General features: G+C 46.0%; 1 protein-coding gene across 8 annotated transcripts in view; it reads left to right on the top strand.

Moving 5' to 3' along the window:
- Positions 1-15,958, top strand: part of LOC111149807 (protein phosphatase 6 regulatory subunit 3) — a 146,410-nt gene that overhangs the window by 90,204 nt on the left and 40,248 nt on the right. For all 8 annotated transcript variants that reach the window (XM_022507089.1, XM_022507093.1, XM_022507092.1 and 5 more), the window contains 3 exons: positions 10,522-10,651; positions 12,723-12,875; positions 14,852-15,001. In XM_022507089.1, coding sequence (XP_022362797.1) covers positions 10,522-10,651; positions 12,723-12,875; positions 14,852-15,001 — 433 coding nt within the window. The remainder of the gene's footprint in view (positions 1-10,521; positions 10,652-12,722; positions 12,876-14,851; positions 15,002-15,958) is intronic.

Here is a 15,958-nt window from a genome sequence, read left to right as displayed (position 1 = left end):
AAGATCTTGTACTTTGGGGATTGTGTCTGCAGTTATGACCGTGTCTGCGTCTTCTCCTGCAAACTCTATTGTAAAGAATGTTATCAGTGACTTTTAAGGTCTTCATCAGGTGGTGCAGGCCTGTACTCCTGCTCCTCGTGCTTCATGGCCGTTGTACCATCTCCTCAGGTGAAAGCACATGAAATGGTGCCATGAGGCTTCTGTCAACTCCCCTGACTTGAGAAGGGAATAAATCTGAGAAAAAAGGTACATCTTCGCAAATGGAAGAAAGAAAACACAGAATCAGTTATACAATCTAGAGCAGAGAAGATGCAATAGTAAGAGAAACAGTAGAAGGACATTTCTGACCAGAAGGAACTTGTCTTCAGATCAGAAAGTGACAAAATGCTACAAGCAAGATTAAATTTAAACGGGGGGTGGGGGTGGGGGGGAAGTGCTCAGATTTTAGGCTTTTCCCGATGAGATTTATGAATCCCAAGAAGAAGGGACAGATCTTTGAAGTATCTGGATAAGAAGAAATGGGTTAACCACAAAGCAAATCAGATTACCAGGCATCTCGTATGTGAAGCTAAATAAAGACGGAAAGCAGAGGGCAGGACCGTGCCCCGGCGTACTGCTGCTGACTGTGGGACACGTGCGGGCAGAGCAGGCCTTCCCTGGCCTCTGTGACCTCAGCAACCTCAGCGTTCCATCTGGCTTCTTTCCTGGCGGAAAGTACCTGAAGATGGACTCGACCGAAACCAAACAAAATATTAAAGAACTTAAAGGAATAATATTTATAAAAGTGGTGATAAATGAAATGGATAGGGTTTGAAAATTACTCATATGAATGTGAAGGTTAAATGTTCAGAATGAATAATTGAATAAGTTACGTGTTGGGAAAAAACAATACATTTTAGATTATTTTAATAAAACTCAAGAAATAAGGAGATGGTATTAGCTCTTGCCTTACACCAAGGAGCTGGGGTACTTTCATAGTTTCATTTTTCATCTTAGTGAAATTAAGAGTTTACGTACGTTTTCTATAAATGCAAAACAGTAGTAGGCTAGGCCACTCCCAGACCTCCCTAGGGGACAAGGAGGGCAAAGACAGCTGAGAGTTCTAGATGCCGGGGGAATTTGCGCACGCCTGTAAGCTGTTCTCGGGGTAGCGGTGGGGGGGGGGGGGGGGGTAGGCTGAGAGACCAGAGAAAGTGTCCCTTGCAAAATGGGCCTCAGGAAATGGGCCTCAGGAAATAGCAGCAGTCTTCAGGGGAAATGCACATGTCCCCACCATAATCCTTCCCCTAGCGCCTGTGGAACGAAGCTCTTGGGCCACCAAGCAAATCATGTAGTCATAAAGGCACAGGTGAAGACCATTTGCAGTGGGAAGAAGGGATCAGGAAAAAATCCTCGAGGCCACGAGAGAGGCAGGGATACATTCTGGGCCCCAACGATTAGAGATCCCCACTGAAGGAGGGTCAGTGAGACTTAGGGACCCTTTAGCTGCCTAAGACAGGCTAACCCAAAACAACACATTTCCCCCTGTTGCCCCCATTCCAGTAACAGCAGCAGTCAGCTGACGGAGGAAAGGCTAGTGCGGGGTGGGGCGGTGGGGGCGGGGAGCTTTGTCAGGCTCAGGAACAAGCCTAAAGGGAAGAGCTTCAGCTAAGAGTAAGCTAAAGTGTGATGTGGAGAGAAACTTGGCAAACCAGCCCTATCTATAAATACAAAGTAACTTGAGACGCATTTGAAGTCTGTAACACACTGAGGGGAATCAGTTCTAGCAAACCTAGCTCAGCTATTGACTTCAGATTGATTTAAACCCTATGCTGAAGGTCTAGAGAGAAAGAGATGTGTTCATTCCAGAAATAATGTTTACATTGGCTTATACTGCCCTACACAACTCGCCCACCTTTCAATCAAAAACAACCAAAAAGATAAACAAGATAAAAAGAATCCCAAAAAACTACGAGTACAAGTAGTCCTTAGAAATAGATTTTAAAATGCTGGAACTATCTGACAGGGGAATTTGAAATAACTGATTAATATGTTAAAAGATTGTGGGGAAAAGGAACAGTATGTAAACAGGTGGGGGCTTTAAGCAGAGTGAGGGAAGATCATACGGAAATGCTAGAACTAAAAGCCACAGCAGAAATGGAGAATGCCTGGGAGTTTATTGGTGAACTTGGACCAACTTGAGGAAAGTATCAGTAATGGGACATTAGAAATTATCTACACTGAACCATGAAGAGTTAAACCAAAAAACAATTGGTTTGTGGCCTACAAGGGTCTGGAAGTAATGATATGCCACTGGAAAAGAGAGTGAGTGCCCAGATCTTGGTTTCTCACACCATTCTCCAGAGAAAGGAACCAGAGCTCCTTGGAGAAATGGCCATTCCTGTGATGGGGGCAAGAGGAGCCTAGAGCATCGTGTAGTACAAAAATAAGGAAGTATTAAAAACCCTACAGAACCCTGCCACGTAAATGGCAGGGGTTATGTCAGAGGAACACAGGAGCCGGCTGAAAGAGCTTTCGTTGGCCAAAGCTGATTCTCACAATCAGTGACGACAGCATAATAATTGGTACAATAAAGTAAAGCTGTGTTGTCTTACTACCCAAAGTACAGAATATGCACTGGCTCATACTATTATAAATAAATGGAGGAGAAGAGACAGATGTCCCCTGGAGAAGAATTTCAAATGGTTCATGTAGATGCTTCCTCCTCAAAGGGGAAGAACAAACTGCCCTCTTAGTGTAGACCGCGCGCTGTGACTTCCTTCCAAAGAGTTCTGTGTGGAAAGGTAACAAAAAGCAACTTGACAGTGACTCTGGCAAACACTTCCTCAGCAGGATAATCAAAGTGACGAGCCAGCACTAAGTGCTGTTGACAGTTTGCACTTTTTTTCACGGGGTAGTGAAAATGACATCTTACCTGTGGTCTCTGCCTCAGAGACCCTGTGATCATGAGGAAAACGTAAGACGAGTTCCAGTGAGGGGACATTCTGCAAAATACCTAACCAGTGAAGCCTGAGATCTGTCACAGCCAAGAGGAGGCGAAGGAGACATGACAACTGAATATAATGTGGTGTCTTAGGCGGGCTCCGAGATGAAGAAAGGCCTGCAGGTGGAAACTGAGGAAATCTGAATAAAGGTGGATTTTATGTATCACCCGTGGTTTACTGTGACTTGTGTTATACTAGCGTACAATAATAATAACAGGAAACCGAGTGCGGGTTATGTGGGAATGCTGTGTACCACCTTTGCAGGTTTTCTGTCAGTCGGGAACGGTTCTAATAGAAATGAAGAGAGCATCTGCAGAGAAGGCCGGTGAGAATATAGAACCCTGACAGCAATGGCAGCTGGGCTGACCCGCGTGACCCTTGCAGAGCCTTGCCCTGGCCACATCATGGTGCTCGGTCTTTTCAAATGCACATGGGACTTCTATCAGGGTAGACCAGAGTCTCAGCCATGAAACAAACCATATTGAGTTAAAATAATATACACAGTATTAATTCAGACCATAATGGGTTTAAACTAGAAATCAATAAAAAAAAGATTGCTGGAATGAAGCAACACACTTTATAAATAACCCCAGGGTCGAAGAGGAAATGAAGAGAAATGAGAAAATATTTTGAACTAACTGATAATGGAAATGGGGCACATTAGGATTTGTGGAATGAAGTGAAAGTAGAAGAAGGGAAGTTCTAGCATTAAATGTTTGTATATGTATATTTTTAAAGATTTTTATTTATTTAACAGAGAGATCACAAGTAGGCAGAGAGGCAGACAGAGAGAGAGGGGGAAACAGGCTCCCCGCTGAGCAGAGAGCCTCATGCGGGCCTCGATCCCAGGACCCATTGATCACGACCTGAGCGAAAGGCAGAGGCTTAACCCACTGAGCCACCCAGGCGCCCCATTAAATGTTTACATTAAGAAAGGAAGACAGGGAAAAAAAAGGGAAGACAGAGTTTTGTGTCCGCGATCTAAGCTCCCACCTTAAGAAACTAGCGAAGAAAGAGCAGATGAACCCATAGCGAGCAGAAGGGAGGAATTAATAAAGATAAGAGCAGAAAGAAATCAAAGAGATTGAGAAGGGAAAAATAATGCAGAAAATCAGTGAGACCTAAAAGCGGTTTCTTTGAAAGGGTCAATAAAATCAGTTAATCTCTAGCCAGATTAATGAATAAAATGTAGAAAAGATACTCATTACAAATTGCAGGAATGGAGGAGAGGACATAACGGCATTCCCACAGACATTTAAAGAACAATAAGAGAATACTGTAAACAACTCAGGTAACAATTTCAGTGATTTAGGGATGGGTAGCTTCCTTAAAGGAGTAGTACTGCCAGAGCTCACTGCAGAAAGTAATAGGTACAGTGTAAACAGCTGTAGACCTGTCAGCAAAATTTAATTCCCATTTAAAAGCTTCCAACAAAGAAAACTCTTGGCCCAGATTGGCTTCATTGGTGAATTCCGCCAAAGATCTAAGAAACTTCAAGAACATGGAAGAGAGGACATTTTCCAGCTCCTCTTATGAGGCCATCATTACTTGGAAACTAGACCAAAATATTATAGGGAAGAAACCTACCACAATTCCGCAGGAGCCTAGATGCAGAATTCCTCAAGAAAGTATTAGCAAATTAGACCCAGCAATGTATTAAAAAGACAATATATCATGACCAACTGTGGTTTATCTTGGGAATGCGAGGCTCGTTCATCCTTCCCAGATCAATTAGTGAGAATGACCAAAATCCAGAGATGGACACCACCAGAGGCAGGTAAGATTGTGGATTAACAGGAACTCTTATTTGTGGCTGGTGGGAACGCAGAATGGTACAGCCACTATAGAAGACAGTTTGACAGCTTTTCACAAAAACTAAATATAATCCAGCTCCTTGGTATTCACCGAAAGGAGTTGAAAACTGATGTTCACACAAAAACCTGCACACAGGTGTTTATGGCAGGTTTGTTTTTTTTTTTAAAGATTTTATTTATTTGACAGAGAGAGAGAAATCACAAGTAGGCTGAGAGGCAGGCAGAGAGAGAGGGGAGGAAGCAGGCTTCCTGTGGAGCAGAGAGCCCGATGCAGGGCTCAATCCCAGGACCCTGAGATCATGACCTGAGCTGAAGGCAGAGGCTTTAACCCACTGAGCCACCCAGGCACCCCTGTTTATGGCAGTTTTATTCACACTTGTCAACACTTGGAAGCAAGCAAGGTGTCCTTCATTAGGTGAGTAGGTAAATAAATCGCGGTATAGCCAAACGACTATCACTCAGCGCCAAAAAGGATGAGCTGTCAGGCCTTCAAAAGACACGAAAGAACCTTGAATGTAGATTACTAAGGGAGAGAAGCCAGTGCAAAGACTACAAGCTATATGATTCCAAGTACATGACTTTCAGGTTAAGGGAGAACTATGGGGACCATGAAAAGATGAGGGGTTGGCAGTGGGGAGATGAATAGGCAGAGCATAGAGGACTTTTAGGGCCGTGAAAATAGCATGATGCCACAGTGATGGGTACATGTCGTCATACATTTGTGTAAATCCCTGGAATGTTAAACACCAAGAATTAACCGTGATGGTTGACCGTAGACTTTGGGTGATTATGTTGCGTCGTTGGTGGGTTCAGTGATTGAAACAGACTGCTCCGGGGGTGAGGTACGGGGTGTTGGTAATGGGGGAGGCTATGCGCATGTGGGGACAATCTCTGTACCTTCCCCTCCACTTTACTGTGAACTTAAAACTGCTCTGTAAAAATAAAGTCTCAGTGAAAAAAATCAGTCCGTGTAACTCATATTAACAGATTAAAGAAGAAAGACCAGTCATTTCAGTAAATTCCTTTATAATGAAAACCTCTTAGTAAATTAGTAATGGATGGGATCTTAGAAATTGATAAGGCTTCCGTTAAAAACAAGTCCATAGTTGATAGCGTTGTTAATGATCGGAGACTGAAATGATATCCCCTAAGATCAAGAAACATGGCAAGGATCTTCACCATTGCCAGTCCCAGCCCGCGTAGTAAGGCAGGAGAGGAAGATAGAAAACTGAATCTGTTCGCAGAGGTCAGGATTGTCTTCAGAGAAAATCCTAAAAAATACACAAAAAAACTCATAACTAACAAGTAAATATAGCAAAGTTATAAGATATAATAAGGTCAGTATTCCAAAATGAGTTGTATTTCTTTATAATAGCAACAAACAACTGGAATTTGGAATTTTTATGAAATACCGTTTACTGTAGCTCAGAGAAAACAAAACGGCTGGATGTACATCTGTTTACAGATACACCGCTCAGTATCGATGGGCTGGAAGAGTGCCTGATAGATGGAGAGAGCTGCTTCATTCATGGACTAGAAAGTTCAGTATTGGTGGGAGGCACTTCTCCCCAGGCTGATCTGGAGTGTCTGTATAATTTCAGTCCAAATCAGAGCAGGAGTTACTGTAGAAATTAGCAAACTCATTCTAAAACTTACATGGAAATTCAAAGGAAATACAGTAGCCAGAATAGTTTTGAAAGAGAAAAGCAGAAATGGAGTACTGGCGCTCTCTGATCTAAGGCTGCGGTAGTCAAGACCGAACGAAAGGATAGACAGATCACTGAACAAAACAGTCCAGGAGCAGGCCCTTGTGGTATGTGGTCAGTTGGTTTTCGACAGAGATGGGGAGACAGTTCAGTGTAGAGCTGCCTTTTCCACACATGGTGCTAGAACGTCCATCTGCAGAAAAAAGGGTGAGGGGCCTCAGTATGTATCTTGCCCATTATGCAGAAGCTACCTCAAAATGAATCCTAGGACTAAATGTAAATCCCAGAACTATGATGTTCTAGGAGAAGGTCCATGGCCTACGTTAGGCAGAGATTTCGTAGATGTTTATCACCAAAGCCGGACCCATAAAAGAAAAGTTGATAATGTGGATTCCATAAAATGCTCTTTTATTTTTTTTATTTATTTATTTTTTTAAGATTTTATTTATTTACTTGACAGAGAGAGATCACAAGCAGGCAGAGAGGCAGGCAGAGAGAGAGGAGGAAGCAGGCTCCCTGCTGAGCAGAGAGCCCGATGCGGGGCTCGATCCCAGGACTCTGAGATCATGACCTGAGCTGAAGGCAGTGGCTTAACCCACTGAGCCACCCAGGCGCCCCTAAAATGCTCTTTTAATAAAAAAAAAATTATCTCAGAATGAGAGAGAGAGAGAGAGTGCTTGAGCAAGCGTGTGCACACAGAGCTGCAGGCAGAGACAGAGAGAGAAGCAGGCTCCCGGCTGAGCATGGAGCCCGACACGGGACTCGATCCCAGGACCTTAGGATCATGACCTGAGCTGAAGGCAGCGGCTTAACTGACTGAGCCACCCAGGCACCCCCGTCAAATGCTCTTTGAAAGAGACTCTCTTGTGGGGCGCCTGGGTGGCTCAGTTGGTTGAGCATCCGGCTCTTGATTTCGGCTCTGGCTGTGGTCTCAGGATCCAGGGATTAAGCCCTATGTCCTCCAGCTCTGTGCTCAGTGCGGAGTCTGCCTGAGGATTTCTCCCCCTCTGCCCCTCCTCCCGCTGGAACTCTCTTGTTGACTCTCACACATACACTTTCTAAAATAAATAAATCTTAAAAAACTTGTCCTGGGAAAGGACTTAAGAACACTCAAAACTTTAATAACAAGGAAAACAGTCCAGTTTTTAAGGTCAAAAGATTTGAGCACTTAATGAATAAAATGTATTTGTATAGCAGATATATACATGACAAATAGCTGTCATTTGTCATTACTGAAGTTCAAGTTAAAACCCCATTGAAATGCTGTGCTGCACCTTTTGAACTTGTATTTCTTTCCTGCGGCCGCTGTAACAAATTACCACAGACCGTGGCTTAAAGCAGCAGAAGTTACTCTCTCCCTGTGAGTGCTGGAGGCCCAAGATCAGGCTGTGAGCTGTGCCACCTGCGTCCGGGGACACTAGCGGGCATTCATCCTCGGCCTCTTCCAGCTTCAGTGGCTGTTGGCACTTTTTGACTTGCGGCCACCTCTCTCCATCTTTACATCACCTTCTGCCTGTGTGTCTGTCTCTCCTCTCTTTTGAGGACATTCGGGATGTCATTTAGGGGCCATCCAGATAATCCAGGATAATCTCATCGCAAGATCCTTAATTAATTACATCTTCAGTCAAGGTAACATTCACAAGCTCTAGGGATTAGTGTAGACATCTCTGGCGGGGCGGGGCACCATTCTGCCCGCTGCACAACCAAGCCAGACAAGCCAGACAGGGAGTACTCAGTGCTGGGGACCGCGGAGAAGGGCTGGAAGTCTCGCATGTTCCTGTTGGGGACGGAGAGTCACATGCCCACTTTCTCAAAGTGTTCCGCAGTTCTTACCGAGTTACGTAGCCGTTCATTGTATTACCCAGAGGTCTCTTAGGTATTGTCACAAGGAAAACGTATCCCTCAAGACCGTGAACGAATGTTTATTTCCCCTTTTCCATAATCACACAAAACTGTGAACAACCCAGAGTGTCCTTAAACTGGTAACCGGATGACGAGGCTGTGGCACACCACAAAGATGGCCCTTCAGCTGTGAAAAGGAGCGTACTCTGATATGTAAAACATTCAGCATTTCTTGTGCCTTTCCACATTTAACGCAGTCTGAATTGAACGTAGTTCTACTTGGAAACATCAACATGGTTTTTGTTTTGGAGTCGGCGAATTCTTACACGCATCTGGAGGAGTGAAAGTGTGAGACCAGCCAGGAGATGCCGAGCGTACCAGTGATTAAGCGGCCTCCTGTGCGTTACACGTGCATCATTGTTCGAATGACCGTGGCGGTGAGGCAGCCGTGTAAGTCTCGTTCCACACTGCGGATATTGGCTAGCGCCTGAGTCAGAGCTGGTGTAGAAAATGATGCTCATGAAGTATTTATTAAATGAACAAATAAAGTTTGTATGAGTGCTTAAGGAATTCTAGTATATGGTTTTGTATGCTTTTTCACATAAGGCGGGAAATGTGGATTTTTTTTTTTTTTAAAGATTTTATTTATTTATTTGAGAGAGAGACAGTGAGAGAGAGCATGAGCGAGGAGAAGGTCAGAGGGAGAAGCAGATTCCCATGGAGCTGGGAGCCCGATGTGGGACTCGATCCCGGAACTCCGGGATCATGACCTGAGCCGAAGGCAGTCGTCCAACCAACTGAGCCACCCAGGTGTCCCAGAAATGTGGATTTTTTATAAATGCAGTTTAGAAACTGTCTCACCATTTGAGAAGTACCGTATCTGTACCTGTTTTGTGTGAAAAATAAGTTCCAGATGAACTAAAATACTAGAGGAAAAGTGTATAAATACTCTTAGAATTATGGGCTTGTAAAGAACTTTTTTTTTTTTTAAGATTTTATTTATTTATTAGAGAGAGACAGAGTGAGAGAGCATGAGAGGGGAGGTCAGAGGGAGAAACAGACTCCCCATGGAGCTGGGAGCCCAATGTGGGACTCGATCCCAGGACTCCGGGATCATGACCTGAGCCGAAGGCAGTCACTCAACCGAGCCACCCAGGCGCCCTTGTAAAGAACTTTTGAGCATGGCTCCCTGGATAGAAACTATGATAAAAGCTGTATTGGGCCACATCAGTTATTTTCTAAAACCCCTAAACATTAAAAAACACCAAAGCAAAAGTCCTTTCCATTCCCCTTTTCCATTCCATTGAATTTCTGAATGCCGTTACGTGCAGCTCTGAGTTAGAAGTGGTCTACACGTGTGGAATGCTCTCAGAAATGGTCCTAATAGCTGCTCTTCAGCTTTGCATGAGCGCACCCCTCCGCGGTGGGCCCGGGAGAGACCATGTAGACGCTCCCGGTGTCCGTAGTGGAACGCACAGCTGGTGAGTAGGGATCCAGGGCCGGGGCTCTGCGGCTGCGTCCTGGGCTACTGGTTTGCCCTGATTCCCAGCTGACACGCCACACCCACATTCTTAGGACCCCCCCCCTCCCCTTCTGAGGTCCTTCCTCCTCCCACTTCGAGACCCCTTGGCGCATGTGGTCATTAAGGCCCATTGGGATTGTGCGTCTCATTGTACTCGTAATGGGTTCTCCTGTCAGGAGTAGATTAAAATGAGTGCAGAGTGAGCTTTATGTGGAAGAGTGATTTACGCTTTTTAAGTAGGAAACAGTGTTGGTTACCCAAGGAAACTGTACGGAACAGATACAGGCCTGTTGACTGTCAGCATCCCAAATGGCGCACAGTGTGGTACGCCCTCCAATTCAGGGGTCTGATCCCCTTTTGCTTTCCACGTTTCCTGCTAGAGACCTGCTGTTAGTATCATAGGTATAAAGAGCTTAGAAGATTTGGGAGGATGGGAAGAAATCACATGTAACTTCTCCCCTGACACTGTAGGCCTGTGGGTCGCAGGTCCTGTGGCTGCTCCCCAGCAAGCTTGTATTACACCCTCTTCCTATCGCTCCAGAAATGTTGATCTCATCATATTTATGTTGCTTTTATGGATCTACCTACATGCTGATAGGGAACACCTTAATTTGTTTTGAAATCATAATAAAATTAACTTGCTTTGTTTTAAGATTTGAAGGCCATATAGAGATCTGCCCACCAGGCATGAGTCATTCGGCTTGTTCAGTCAACAAGAGTGTTCTGGAAGCTATCCGAGGAAGACTTGGATCTTTTCACGAACTCCTGCTTGAGCCACCCAAGGTAGGGCCGCCACCTTACACGCGGCCGGGTCACGGCTGGCCGGGTCAGCAGTTTGGTTCACACATTTGTTAGAAAGTAGATGACCTTGCCGGGAATGGAACTGGTGCTGACCACCAGCATGTGCAGACCAGCCCTTCCAGCTGTTACTGCTTTCGGGCTAGTTTTTAATTGGCTTTTATCTGTATGTAGTGTCTGTATTGATGAATGGGGTAGAATTAAAAATAAGCAAAATATTTATTTAGGAAACAAAGCTTTTCTTTCTTTCTATAAATTCTAGGTACTTTTATGCCGATAAACAGTCCTCATAGTGTGTTGTTTTCACTTTTGAGGTTAAGTTAATCTTTTAGGAACTGATCTTTGAGACTGAGTTGCCTTATTCAGAGTTGGAGGGGTGGGTCAGTCTGCTGGACAGATACCTTGTTTAAGGACTAGCGTGACTCAGAGTGCTAGTGTTTCCTTGGGGAGCACCGGCTTGCTAACCCGCAGCGACTTGAATCAGGGGCAGGGAGCACGGGCGGCAGAGGCCCCACGAGGCAGCGCGGTCCACAGGCCCCAAGTGCTAACTGCTGCTGCCCCCAGCCCCCGGGGGCAGTGCGGAGGTTGAGGTCAGGATCGGGAGCCCTTCCTGTTAGACTCTGTGGGAGACGCAGGTCCGTGAGAGGTCCCCTGCTCGCACCAGTTCTGACACTTCCCTTTTTCCTTCTGCCCTGGGTCATCGCCAGCAGTGGCCTAGCTGCTGTCGTGCGCGTCTCTGAGGCATCTACTCTGCAGGGTGTTGGGAATTTAAGATCATAGTTTTTCCCTTCTATGTTAGATGCTTTCTATGTAGTTTAGCATTTGTGGAGGGGGAACACAGAATCATTTGTGTCCTCGGTGCAGGGAGCCGAGTTCAGCTTCTAGATGATCTCTTCAGACGGCTGATGCCACCAGTGTCCTGTTGTCTTGTCTGTGTTCAGCCTGCGCTGGGTGTGGGCCAGAGGGCTTGGCGTTCACGCTCGGGGACGGGGCCTCTGCTGGTGGGTAATGGTTGTGGTCAGTGGCATCCTTCCTGGCAGACGTGAGAAGCAGCATGGGAGAGTAAGGAAAGAAAAGGATTTATTTAGGAGAAGCGGAGAGAGTATCCCAGGTGGCAGCTAGAGGTGGGAGAAGGAGGCAGGGGAGAAGGGGATGTGTGAGGAGGCTCTCCAGCCAGTGTCTTGGTCGGCCTGCCCGTCGTCTTCCTGGGTGGACAAAAGGCAGCACACAGTGTGGATCCTTACACGGTGTTCTTGATCCTGAGTCAAAAGCAAGGCAGTTTCTCGTTTGGGCTTCCTCTCTCTCACTGCTGGGAGTCCGTGAGTTCATTTCGTGTGCGGTTTTACTACATGGCGTGTACAAGTAGTTCTGAAGCTTTCTCGCGCGTCTCTTCGTCGGAGCTGCCTTGCAGGAGTCCAAGTGAGAACCTTCCGACTCCATTCAGCCTTGAGAGGAGTGGGTGGGGGAGTCAGGAAAAGGGCAGCTTCGATGCTGGGTTAGAATTTCCCACCCTTTCCTGTCACACCTGTGAGATTCTCGTGTCCTGGGTCTGTCTTCTGTGACCGAAGTATAGAGATTCCCTTTTATGGCCAATAACAGGTTGGAAGTTGATCGAGCGTCAGGACTGTGATCCAGAAGCAACTTCTGAGTTTGCATTTTTCTCACAGATTGTGCGAAGATTGCGGACCGCGTTCCCAAACCACTTTAACTTGTCCGCGCGCAGTGTTTCTGGTCGGGTTTGGGGTATCGGTTGCGCTTTCACCCCCACAAACTTCTGCAGCTTTTTGCTTTCTTCTGTGGCGTTTGGAATGTTGAAGGGGGGGCACCTGATTTCCTGTGGGATTTCTAGTCCAGGGGAATTACTTGATCTCCCCCCCCTTGGTTATTTCATCATATTTTGAAGATATCAAAATCAGCTTTTTGGCTTTTCCTTCAGATGTGGACCTCGGGCCACATGGTCTGCAGGGTCCATGTGCCTAGTGTTTCGAATCAGCACCCCCCCCCCTCTTGTTTGTTTACCGAACTGGATTTAATCGGAAAGCTGCTTCTTCCTCAGAAAAGCGTGATGAAGACCACATGGGGTGTGCTGGACCCTCCGGTGGGGAATACCCGGTTGAACGTGATCAGGTTGATCTCCAGCCTCCTTCAGACAAACACCAGCGGCATCAACGAGGACCTCATGGAGCTGAATAGCATTGGGGTCATACTGGTAAGATTGCCCCCGAAAGATAAGATAATTTGCCCATGATGGTTTATGGATATACAGCTTGTTAAAACCTCACAAATTGGCAGTGTGTGTCCGTGACTTTTCTTGTTCTGAGCATGAATGGTCTTTTATACGGTTCTTGTCTGGGGTTCATTGTCAGTTTCTAATGCTCTTGAGTTTTCAGTATTTGTTAGCGCTGTGTGTAAGGAAGTGCAGCAGAAAATTTCAGAGATGACTCAGATGTAGACTTCTCCCCCCAGCAGCGCAGCCTGGCTCAGGTGATTGAGTGTAGTCCCCTTCCCCAGGGGATTGTGTCAGCGATAAATGACTGCTGGTTACAGCATCGTTCTCTTGTCCTAATTAGCAAAGGGACAAGTGTTTATCCTCTTTGTACTGACACAGCTCTGTATAACGTATCAGTATGTGGTCTTTTGATTTGAGTTCAGATTCTTCCTTAACACACACAGCTATTAGACTGCTTGTTAGTGGAGGCAGAAACGGAGAGCTCAGGAATTACCTGGATTTCCCTCACCCCTGAGTTTCCCAGTTCCCAGGTTTGTGCTTAGAATCCACGGAGTTAGCCCTGGTGGCTGCGCTTGCTCTGTCTGTCCTGCCACCTGCCGGCGCAGAAGGCAAAGGGCTGACGCTTCGCAGGTGTCCTGAGACAGCTGGTCAGAGCGTACTCCGGGGGGGGTTTGGGCTGTTTGCACGCTTCACAGAAGGCATGGTAATGTGCACTTACACACCTCTCTTGCGTGATGCGGGCTGTAGACGCCTGTGTGCGAGAGAAGATCTGTTTTTTGCAGATTATGGCCAGAGAGGGGACATATTCTGTGGCTGGTAAGTGGTGGAGCCAAGATTTGAATTCACATTCAGTTTCAAACGAGTGCTTGTTTTATCAGCCAAACCGTGTGCCACCGGGTATCATTAGATGCTTTTAGTTAGATTTCAGCTTTGGGTTAAATGATGGCAGTATAGGGATAGAGAAGAGGAACGTGTGGGAGCAAGACGAAATGTTTAAGGACACAGTCTCTTTGGTGAACTTAACTGTTACCCCTGGGGACATAGTTTTTGCCCTGCCCTCTGACTGGTGTATAAAACTCAAAGCATATAACTTTCTTCCCCGTCCCTGAAGTCATCGATTAGTAGCCTCTAATCTTGCTGATAGTAAGTGTGCAACTGTTGTTAACTCATTCTGTTATTAATCTTTAGAACTACTTTTGAGTGACAGCAAATTTGACAAAACTCTAAATGGGTCATTAATCATTTCCTTTTTATTTTGAGTTTAGATAAGCAGACTCAAAGAATGTCCTGAATATATACTTGATGCAGTTTGTGCTGTTAGAAATTGTCTTTCCTTTTTGTGGTACTGTCAGCTTTTCGAGCAATCTGGAAAACCCGTGTACTTTGAGGAGGTCCACATGTCACCCTTCTCAGACCTGTCTTCTCTTGCTCCGTTCACTGATAGTTCCATGAGTTCCAAAGGCCTGAGTGGTTAGAACCAAGTGCTTATTCACACTCAGGGTGTGTGTACCTTGAAATTGGAGACTGCCTTTCTGTCTGTCTCCCAGATTGCACCTAACCCCATGTCTTGCACACGTTTGTTGAGTCAAAACAAAACTTTTCTTCAAAAAGTATTGGAAGTTAACTAAACTTAATATCTGTTATTATGGAAAATGTAGAAAAATACTGTCTCTTGGAGGAGCTAACTGTTGTCTTCCATTGTTCATTGTTGTTTTCTACTGGATTCTGTGCAAATGCTGGCATGTTGAATGAGCAGATGTCGTGCTATTTAGTCTGTGTAGTAGCTTTCCAGACCCCCTTTAAAGTAGACTTGTGTTCCTTTTGATGAGTCCTGTTGGACTAAGAACATACCATGTTTATTTTATTAAACCACTGTTTGGGAAAGGTATTAGAGTAATGGCTTTAAACATTGAGGTAACTGAATAAAAAGAAAGCATTGTTTTTCTTATTTGTAGGACATGTTCTTCAAGTACACGTGGAATAACTTCTTACACACACAAGTGGAAATCTGTATTGCACTGATCCTTGCAAGCCCTTTTGAAAATACAGAAAATAGCACAATTACTGATCAGGATTCCACTGGTGACAATTTGTTACTGAAACACGTAAGCTTACTGGGGTCTCTTTTCTGCTGCTCCTGGTTATAGCATTTTCCCACTCGAGTGGTGTGGAATGAATCGGAGTTCAAGGTCAGGGAGTTTAACTCTTGTGTTCGTTGCACTGTTGGCCCCTGATTCTGTGAGTCATCTCCTGGACAAACAACCAGTAGATGAACTTTCAGGAAAAACGTCTAAGTGGTCTCCTTATTTGCTAAAAACAGTCGACTTGAAGATTTAGAAATCTTCTGGAGATTGAAAGAACCATAAAAATTTAACGACTGCAGAAAGCGTTTGAAGAGTTGTTCGGCGTGCCAGTTTTAGTTTGTGGGCTGAGCACAGGACAGGAGTGTGGCAGAGGCGGGCTTTGTGCCGCGCTGAGCCTCTTCTGTGGGTCTGTTTCCTTTTGTTAAATACGAGGGGATTTCACTGAGTCAGGCTTCTCCTTTCTCCTTGCTCCCAAGTTGTGTGATTGTGTGCGCTTCCCTAGTGCACGCTGGCTTCCTGCCAAACCTGGGAGCTGGGAGAGGCTAGTCCCTGGAGTAGCAGGCGGGAGGGAAGGAGCACTGACGCCGCGCGCATTCCCAGGGCATCGCGCGGCGCTGGGGTTCGCCCGGAGTGCAGTGAGGGCCGCGCGTGCCGGAGCAGGCGCCGCTCCCGGTCCCGAAGGACGAGGGTTGCTCAGATTCCCAGACAGAGACCGGCCAGACCGGCCAGGGCCTCATCTTCTTGATTCCTTTTGCATTTTGGTCAGGCTCTGTATTTCTGAGCTTGCTTTTCCCGGCTAATAAAACCTGGCTTTGCTTTAGGTCCGCTGCTCGCCTGAGGCGGTGCTTGCAGTGTTGCTTCCCAGGCCACGCTGCGGGAGGTGCGGGTCCGGTCTCGGGTCCCTGTAGTGTCCTGGAGGCCTTGAGTAGTGCATTTATTAGTGCGCTGCGTAGGCTAAAGCCGATAATTTGCAGCTGG

The sequence above is a fragment of the Enhydra lutris genome, unplaced genomic scaffold, assembly GCF_002288905.1.
Source record: "Enhydra lutris kenyoni isolate GAN:26980312 unplaced genomic scaffold, ASM228890v2 scaffoldscaffold22, whole genome shotgun sequence".
NCBI classification, from domain to species: Eukaryota; Metazoa; Chordata; class Mammalia; order Carnivora; family Mustelidae; genus Enhydra; species Enhydra lutris.
The sequence above is the reverse complement of the archived record's forward strand: the minus strand, read 5'-3'. Positions and strand labels throughout refer to the sequence as shown.